The sequence below is a fragment of the Podarcis muralis genome, chromosome 13, assembly GCF_964188315.1.
Source record: "Podarcis muralis chromosome 13, rPodMur119.hap1.1, whole genome shotgun sequence".
Taxonomy (NCBI): domain Eukaryota; kingdom Metazoa; phylum Chordata; class Lepidosauria; order Squamata; family Lacertidae; genus Podarcis; species Podarcis muralis.
Genome location: NC_135667.1, coordinates 14,766,097 through 14,776,188, shown reverse-complemented (window position 1 = coordinate 14,776,188; position 10,092 = coordinate 14,766,097). Strand labels below are relative to the sequence as shown.

At 43.5% G+C, this 10,092-nt stretch overlaps 1 protein-coding gene and 1 pseudogene across 1 annotated transcript; both read right to left on the bottom strand.

The window, feature by feature from the left end:
- Nucleotides 1–4,652: 4,652 nt before the first annotated feature.
- LOC144325307 (olfactory receptor 10A7-like) lies at nt 4,653–5,617 on the bottom strand (annotated as a pseudogene).
- A 300-nt stretch (nt 5,618–5,917) lies between these two features.
- LOC114583261 (olfactory receptor 11A1-like) lies at nt 5,918–6,877 on the bottom strand. The gene has a single exon (XM_028704599.2). It carries the CDS (start codon nt 6,875–6,877, stop codon nt 5,918–5,920), a length of 960 nt encoding a protein of 319 aa, XP_028560432.2.
- Between the last annotated feature and the right edge of the window lie 3,215 nt (nt 6,878–10,092).

The window sequence follows — 10,092 nt, the reverse complement described above, 5'->3', positions numbered from 1 at the left end:
AGCTGGAAGCGGGGTGTGTGTGTGTGGAGTGGGTGGTGGTGGTGGTGGAAGATGTGGCTAAGATACAATGACCCTATCCTACACCATTTTCTACTAAAGTAACCCAAACTCTGAAAAAGAACAGAAATTGATGATCTATTTTAAATTACAATCAATCAGCACTGACCACGAGCCCCTTTGTCACCTGACATTATAATGACCCCTACACCATTGGGTAGTTCTCCATCCAGTCTTTGGGCTGAAAACATTCCCCCATACTTGAATTATGTGATTCAAAGAAATTGCACTGCTAGATTCCCTTTTACCATGCAGGCTTTGTCTCTCCACCCCCCAGCAACACTGAATGGAGTCTTAACTGACTTATGTCCCGAGCACTCCAAATGGTGTCTAAGATATGTGTCCTAGACCAGAGGTCAGGTAAATGGCGACTTTTGTTAGGACCTATTCTATGGCTCTGGAACGCTTTCCCCAGGGAAGCCAACCTTGATGCCTTTTGACTCCCTTTTTATTCTGCCAGCCATTTTAGATCTCTTTTAATTTTTTATTTGGTGGTCATTCCCCCCCTGCTCTGTTCCTGTTCCTTATTTTACATTGCTTAATTTTCTTTTGGCTACCCTTGGAGGCTGCTACATGAGGAGCAGGGTATGAATCTCTAGAATCATGTACAAGTAATTAGAGAACTTTATTTCATTTGCTCATATTCCTCTTGTACCAATCTTGAGGTCATTTGACTGATTCTCAGCTTAGCTGGGCTCCACTGGCATTAAGTCTCCAATCCCAGCTCAGCCAAAAATATGCTGATGCAGTCAGCTCATCCTGGCTCAGCAGAAGCTGGCTGAGCTGAGGCCGGTGTAGTCCCCCAAATGGAGAGTTCTTGGGGCATGGCAGAGGTGGGACCTGAGAGCGAGGGGCTTAGGCTGGATCCTAAGCTTCTTCAGCTCAGTCATGTGATCTGGCAGCCCAAACACCATATTAAAGCCTTGCTTGCCAGGGTTAGACAGAGCAGCAGCAGCTGTCCCATTGCTGAATGGGGTTTGTATCTGCTGTAAAATTACACTTGTTGTACTTACACCAGCTTGCTTTGTGCCAATTTCTTGTGCATCAGATCTGTATAGTGAATAATGTTACACTGAATTACATTAATACACTTGGTAAAAAGGTAAAAGGTAAAGGACCCCTGGACAGTTAAATCCAGTCAAAGGTGACTATGGGGTTGTGGCGCTCATCTCGCTTTCAGGCTGAGGGAGCCGGCGTTTGTTTGCAGACAGCTTTCCGGGTCATGTGGCCAGCATGACTAAACCGCTTCTGGTGCAATGGAACACCATAACGGAAACCAGAGTGCACGGAAAAACCATTTACCTTCCTGCCACAGCAGTACCTATTTATCTACTTATACTAGCGTGCTTTCAAACTGCTAGGTTGGCAGGAGCTGGGACAGAGCAACAGGAGCTCACCCCATTGTGGGGATTTGAACTGCCGACCTTCTGATCGGCAAGCCCAAGAGGCTCAGTGCTTTAGACCACAGCATCACCCACGTCCTATTAATACACTATATGGGGTCCAGTGCATGGTGTAAACCCAGTTTTTTTTTAAAAAATGATATTTATTACTTTTCCTACAATTTAAACACAACACACACACACAAAAAGAACAGAACAGAACAATACAATACAATACAATACAATACAAAAACACTACATAACACTGACACATTAAACTAACATAACCAAACAAAAACAGTTTAAAACACATCAAACAATTTCAGTATCCTATCTTTCATTCACTTATTTCCACGACCTCCTCACACCTCCCTTTTTGTATTCCACTTCTATTAGTTGTTTCAGCAATTCCTTTCCATCTTCCTCTGTTTTCTATCCTATAATTATCTTAACACATTCTAACCTTATTTTTCCTTTAATATTCTATTAATCTATTTATACTTAATTCCTTATAACATTTCTACTAAAGCCATATCACTTCATTCCAACATTCTTCTAGCATTCATTAATTTTACAATGTTTCTGTAAATAGTCTTTAAACTTTTTCCAGTCTTCTTCCACCAACTCTTCTCCCTGGTCTCGGATTCTGCCAGTCATTTCCGCCAGTTCCATATAGTCCATCAACTTCATCTGCCTTTCTTCCCTGGTGGGTAGATCTTGTGTCTTCCAATACTTCGCGATGAGTATTCTTGCTGCTGTTGTTGCATACATAAAAAAAGTTCTATCCTTCTTTAGCACCAATTGGCTGACCATGCCCAGGAGGAAGGCCTCTGGTTTCTTCAGGAAGGTATATTTAAATACCTTTTTCATTTCATTATAAATCATCTCCCAGAATGTCTTAATCCTTGGGCATGTCCACCAAAGGTGAAAGAATGTACCTTCAGTCTCATTACATTTCCAACATTTATTGTCGGACAGATGGTAAATTTTTTCAAGCTTGACTGGTGTCATGTACCACCTATAAATCATTTTCATTAAATTTTCTCTTAGGGCATTACATGTCGTGAATTTCATACCTGTGGTCCATAACTATTCCCAGTCAGCCATCATTATGTTATTCAGTTTTTAATTTTGACCCCCACTCCACATAGAGACAGAGACTTTTCTCCTGTATTTCTGCACTTGAAGTGAAGTATGCAACTCAATAAATGAATGTTCTCTCTCTTTTAAGCCCAAGTACTTTCAATTTGCATGTTTATCTTGAACTAAGCTATGCGAGTCCTTATTTGGTGAACATTTGGACCAATGAATATTTCTTTTTTTAAATGTTAGGGTTTTTTTACTGACACCCTGCTGAGTGTCATATTTATTTTACGTTTTTTAAAAAAATCAATTAAAATTATTGATTAAAAAGATGCACAAACGGCGGGTTGTGTGCTTTACTATTAAGCGCAAGCCCATTATTCATTAAAAGGATTTTTTCCACTTCCGGACTTCAATATATTTAAGGTTCTTGTACAAGATGATTCATCTGCTGTTGTGAATCCTCAACACTGGATAGCTGGAAGTGTTCCACTTCTGAAACACAGAAGTTGCAATTTTAGTTGACTTGAACACTCAGCTTCCACAAGTGTTCATCATTATATTATTTATCCCTTTGGAAGAGATAAAAGGGGTGGGTGGGTATTTGAAGAGACAATAGATGAGAAAAAAAGTTACATCTGTTGTGTTTAGAAGTCCTTTACTTTAGCAGCTCATCTTCACATCCTGTGTCTACTGGTTCCATGGAAACAATAATAAAGATAATTAATAATGCTGGCCTGGCTGGTACATATTGTCTTTGGCTTGATAGGGCTTACATGAGCAGTTTTCTTTACTTTCTTTGTTAAAAGAATTCATATATACTGCCTTTCAGTTCGGAAAGAAATACCAAGGCGATTCACCAACAAAACAACAACAGCAACAAAACCAACACAATAAAATAACATTCAAGTGTGAGTCACAACAAGCAGGAACAGCAGGAATCGGTATAAGGAAACTGCCCAGGTAAACAGGTACAAATTCAAATGCTATCAGAAGCAATCCACAGCTGCAGCCTGCCTGAGGTCCTTGGGGGCATCATTCCACAAGGTAGAGGCCACCACAGGTTTAAAGCATGGTGGAGAACTTGTGCTCAATGTACCAAATGTGGTTCTTGGGACTCTCCCCAGTACACAGCCCTCACAGGCCCTGTGACACTCTCTCCTTGGGTGCTTTTGCCTGGCTGAAATGTGTCCTTGAACTGTGAAAATGGCTCTTCTTGCCTGGACGAAGAGAAGCATTTGCATGGGGTAGTGTTGAACCTTCTTTGTGTCTGAAATGCAGTCTGTGGCACAAAGGTGCTCAGCTCCTCTATTGCTCCACCTGCTTTTGCTTCTGGCCCCACCCATCATTGGCACACGGCCCCTAGAATGCTGCCCAAAAGTGAATTTGGCTGTTGGGCTGAAGAAGTTTTTCCAACCTTGGTTTTAGAATCTCTGTATGTGACATATCCTTGTACTGTGGTACCTCGGGTTACATACGGTTCAGGTTACAGACTCCGCTAACCCAGAAATAGTACCTCGGGTTAAGAACTTTGCTTCAGGATGAGAACAGAAATTGTGCGGCACAGCAGCAGTGGGAGGCCCCATTAGCTAAAGTGGTGTCTCAGGTTAAGAACAGTTTAAGGTTAAGAACAGACCTCTGGAACGAATTAAGTACGTAACCAGAGGTACCACTGTACAGTTTAATGTTGTCTGGAAGGCACAAGTTCCAAATCTCTACTCTAAGATGACTATTACCACCAGTCCAGGGTCTGGGGTATATCTTCTCATGTGTACAATGCAGACACCTTTTCCCCAGCATTTGAACCCTGAATTACCAATGTTTTGTTCAACTTCCCATACTGCTGAAGTAACTTGAGAAGTACCACAATCACCCTAACAGCCTTCCCCGATTTGGTACCTTCCACATGTTTTGGACTCCAACTCCCATCAAGCCTATCCAGCATGGCCAGTGGTTAGGGATGATGGTAACTGTAGTTTTATATTGTGAATCACCCTGAGATCTATGGGCATAGGGCGGTAGACAAATAATAATAATAATAATAATAATAATAATAATAATAATAATAATAATAATAATATAATAGTTCAAATCATCAGGAGGACTCCAGATTGGCAAAGATGTCCTAATTCATGCCAAGATTATGAAACACAAGTTTCTTGAAGGCCCCTTTACTTCTTTGTTCCGGAGGCTGTATATGATAGGATTAAACATTGGCGTGACAACGGTGTACATGACAGATATTGCCTTATGGAAGCCTGGGGACTGATTTTTTTGTAGGTATCACATACATGATCATGATGGTCCCATAATATAAGCTCACCACTAAGAGGTGGGAAGCACATGTTGAAAAGGCCTTTTGTCTCCCTGTGGAGGAGGCAATTCTCAAAATGGCTGACAGGATGTAAACATACGAGACGATGATGAACCCAAAGGGCCCTATAGTCACAATGGAGCAGGAGATAAGGACAGTCATCTCTGCCAGGATGCTTTTTCTGCAGGAGAGTTTGGTTAACTGATCCACATCACAAATAAAATGGTCGATTTCATTGGGACCACAAAAAAGCATTGTGGACACTGTCCCAACGGCTAGGGAAGACACCGAGAAGCCAGTTAACCAGGAAGCAATTGCTAGCTAGAGGCAGACCTTGAAGTTCATGATTGTCCTGTAGCTAAGCGGTTTGCATATGGCTAAGTAGCGATCAAATGCCATGATTGCGAGGAGTAAGCATTTGTTGCAAGTCAAACCGCTGTATAGTAAGATCTGTGTGAGGCATCCATGGAGAAACAGAATTTTGAGATGCAGGTGAATTAAACTCCAGCCTGATAATGTTTTGCCAAAAGCTGGCCCTTCCAAAGGAATATGATATCTTTTAAACAAGGGGTCAGGGGGGAAATTTTCAGCCAAAGGGCTGCATTCCACTGTGGGCAACCTTCCAGGGGCCAGATGCAAGTGATAGGCAGGTCAAGAGATGAAAGTGATCTGCGTAATGGATATGAATCTTATCTTTGTACTGTCAGTGGCATTCCAGTCACACAAGACACAAAGGTTTCTTCTATACACATGCACACCACACTTCAGCCAGCATTATCATTACACTTCAAGGTCACATTCTGGCCAGGGAAAAGTGCTTGAGAGGGTTCAAACATGGGAACCTGAGCCAAGTGGCCTGGGGAGGGATGTATGGCCTGGGGAAAGCACTGAAGGCCATATGGAGGTGCCTGAGATCCCTCACTCCTCTCTTCAAGACAAATACAAGGGTTGTATCTAGTGCTGGTCCAACTCAAAGTAGAGCCATTGTAGTCAGTGGACATGAAAAACTTTGGTTCCTTCATTTCAATGGGTCTCCTCTGAGTAGGACTTAGGTGGCCACAGTCCTAAGTAGCCAGACGTCTTAAGCTACAGTTCTGTAAATGAGTAATTTAAGAAGCACTTTATTCAAAGCATTCTGCACCTCCCTGTTTCTCAGGCTATATATAAGGGGATTGAGCAATGGGGTCAGGACTATGTAGAAGAGAGAAAAGACCTTGTTCCAATCTCGCATTGCATCCGTTCTTGGTAGCAGGTAGACAATAATGATCGTGCCATAGAAGATGGACACTACCATGAGGTGAGAGGAGCAGGTAGAGAAGGCCTTTTGCTTTCCAACAGTGGACGGGATTCTCAGAATGGCTCGTATGATAGAACTGTAGGAAGCCAGAGTTAAAACAAAGGGTGGCAGGGAACAAAGGCCTGCCAGAAGAGTAGTTACCAGCTCCATCATGTGGGTGTCGCTGCAAGACAGCTTCAACAATGGGCTGTAGTCACAAAAGAAATGGTCAATTGTGTTGGGACCGCAGAAGGTTAATTGCTGGATTAAGCATATTGTTAGGTTAATAACCAGCAAACTGCTTACCCAAGCCCCTGCCACTAGCTGAACGCAAGTTTTGCCATCCATAACAATCACATAGAGCAACGGCTTGCATATTGCCACATACCTATCATAAGACATGGCAGCCAAGAGATAACACTCTGCAACAACCAGGAAACCAAAAATATAAAACTGTGTCATGCAGCCTGCCACAGAAATGACTTTGCCCTGGTAGAAGATGAGGCCAGCTAGCATCTTGGGCATAATGTTGGAACTGTAGCAGATCTCTAAGCAAGACAGATTTCCCAAGAAGAAGTACATGGGTGTGTGAAGGTTGTGGTCCGATACCACCAGTACAACGAGGAGGATGTTGCCCACCATGGTCACAATGTAGATCACTAGGAAGATGAAGAAGAAGAGGAGATCCAGACGACCCAAATTCCCAAATCCCAGCAAGAGAAATTCAGTAATGATTGTATGGTTTCCGAAGTCTGTTGGATTCATGGTGGTAGCTTGAACCTAGGAAGATCATGTGAACATATGAACGTAATCTAGACCAGGGGCAAAGAACCTGTAACTCTGAATACTCCTGAACTACAACTCTTATCAGCCCTGACAATTGGCCAAGTTGTTTGAGGCTGATGGGAGTTGGAGTCCAACAGCACCTAAAAGGTGGTGGACTCCCCAGCACAGCCTTAAACTATCAGTCCATCTAGCCCGGTATTATTGACTCTGACAGTGGACTTCTAAGGTCTCAGGTACATGCCTTTCCAACTATCTTACCAGCAATCATTTGTAACTGGTGATACCAGTTATTGAACCCATAGCCTTCTGTATGCAATGCATGGATTCTACAAGGATTCTGCACACAAAAATGGTGGTCCTTGTCTATCAAATACACGACACCTTTAAGAGAATGAGTGTGGGGCTGGAGAGGAGAGAATGAATGAAGCTTTCTCTTGCAAGCCTTCAGCTATACATAGGACTGTGTACCTTTCTCAACCTGTGGGTCCCCAGCTGTTGTTGGATTACAACTCCTATCACCCCTAGCTAGCAAGGCCAGAGCTTAGGGATGATGGGAATTGTAGTCCAACAACATCTGGGGACCCGCAGCTTGAGAACTGCTGGTGTACATGGTTCAACACTTGCATTGCATAGGCTCTGACTGCATATCAAAGGAATGAGTAAGTGGGTTAACATAAATAGAACTATTCAAGGTCGGTGTCCTAGAGTGGGGACTGGCAACAAAATGTGCTCATGTTCAGAATCATTCCATTGGCCAACCCACCTGGTTTTCCATCCCCCACCCCTGGTCCAGCAATACTCCATGGTCACAGAGCATGCACAGTCTTAATTGGACTATTTGCAATGGTCCCTACTTGGGTTTTTTCCTAAAAAAATAAATTGTAGCTTTAGAAAAACCTTGAGGCTCCCCCGAGCCTCCTGATACCTCCCTCTTATGTGCAGATGGTATAATTTTGGCTACATAAGGGAAGTGCTCAGCAAAATGAGAGCGCTATTTGTATATATGATGAATTTTAGCATTGTTTCTGCTTTGTTTGTTTTTGTAAATAAGGAGGAAGTAGCTAGTCCTCAAGGTGCATACCTGGTAAGCTACTGAAAGGGGGCTGAGCTTCGGGGGTCAGGGTTTCGTATGAACATATGAGGCTACCTGTTACAGAATCAAACTGTTAGTCCATCTAGTATTGTCCACAGGCTCTCTGAGAACTCAGGCAAACTCCACAACATCTGCTACCTGACATCAGGTTCCAAGCAGGCAGGGGCACTTGAGAAGAGTATGAAGACCAGGGACATTCCTCTAGGTGAGATAGAGAGGCCTCCTGGAGAGCTACATTCATCCCCTAGGCCTGAGGTTCTCCTCCCCTGCTCCATACCTAACTGAGACACTCAACCCTCCCCATAACTAGCAGTAGTTAAATAACCTACCCATAAATTATCAAGCAGCCACAAATGCATTTGATTAACAGAGGATGCAGAATTCAACCTTACTTGCTGTGGGAGAATGCCCAGCCCTGATCACAAGACTGGAGGCAAAAGAACCCTTAACTTGGAAGACAGGAACACCCAAAAGTCAGATCACACAATGCGGTCTGCTCTATGCCACAGTTTGTTCCATTTCATCAGGATCCTCTTTCACCCTTGACCCTTCATTCATCACATATGCCCTTCCTTTCAAGGAAAGTCTACAGCTGTGTCCTTCCCAGTCCTGGATCCCAACTAATTCTGCATTCTCTTCTCAAGCCACACAAACACCGTTCTCACAGCATTCTGAGTCACACATATGGAGCCAGTGTGGTGTAGTGATGGGCTAGGACCTGAGAGCCCAGGGTTCAAATCCTCATTCAGCTGTTACACTCACTGGTGACCTTAGGCCAGTCGCCATCTCTCGATCTAACCTACCACACAGAATTGTTGACAGGATAATATGGAGAGAGGAAGAATCATGAACACCACCTTGAGCTCCTTGGAGAACAGGTGGGATATATATTCTCTCTCTCTCTCTCTCTCTCTCTCTCTCTCTCTCTCTCTCACACACACACACACACACACACACACACACACACACACAGTGCTTGTTCAACAACTGTCACTTCTGAAAGGAGGATCTTAATATGGTTGATGATTGGATCTTGGAGTGTAGGGGGAGAAACTCACCCACATCAGAGTTGTTTTCCCATGTCTTTGCCTGATGTGCTTGACTTCAGCTCATATCTCAAGATCTTAACCATTACACAAGAAAATGAAAAGCATGTGTGGGGGGTTGGAGGTTCTTAGTTGTCTTTTCCTGCTGAGATGTACTTTGTGGAGAAGAACTGAAGATGAATCGCATCAGAAGTCAAAAAGAAACAAATGCCTTAGATAGATGCAGATGGGATGAGAGGCACAGGCGGTGACGAAACAAGGCTGTGCATTTTTCAAAGCCCACCTGATGATTCACTCACAATCAGTAAATATCCATTCCTGCCTGCTTTTGTCACTGGGTTCCTGTGACATTATCTCCTTATGGAGCCATTAGCTATATCTTCCTTCAACGACTTCCTTTCTTGTGCAGTTCTGTCCCTAATTTCCAGATCCTTCACCAGCCTGATCTTTTTGTCTGCTACTATATTCTCCAGGGTGCAATTTTCATCCTTCTGGTCTTAGAAGTATGGCTCTCGCTTACTGCCAAAGGACTTCTCCAAGCTTCGCCAATCTTCTTTAGGCTTCATTCTCCTTAATAGTCTCAGGAAAGGGAAACTATTTGTATTTCTTCCCCTCAAGCAATTCCTCCTTCTGACTCATTATTTCCCTCACTTTCCACAGGGGATACGGAAGCACACTTTAAGGGCATTTCTAGAACACAAGGAGACAAGAACTTCTTTTCGCACAAGGACTATTTGCTTGGCAAGTACCCTCCCTTCTTGTGAAATGAAGACACCAGACACATTATTTAAGGTTAATGGGCGTAAAAGGCCACAACTTTATTGATTACAGGAATTGAAAGGTATTGGCGCCCGAGGATTCCCTTGCTCTTGCGGGGGCTGAGAACCAGCCCCCGCGTGCGTGGGGAGGGGGTGGGCCCGCAACCCCACCTCCTCTCTAGCTCGGAAGTGGCTTTCCCCTTGTGGGAAACCTTCCCATGACAGCAGTGGCAAGAGGTGAAAAATAGGCAGAGCAACTGATGGGACTTTGAACTTTCTACAGTATGCTGCATTCCA

Excerpts from the sequence above, each read along its gene's own strand:
- LOC114583261 (XM_028704599.2), bottom strand. The coding sequence starts at position 6,877 with ATGAATCCAACAGACTTCGGAAACCATACAATCATTACTGAATTTCTC.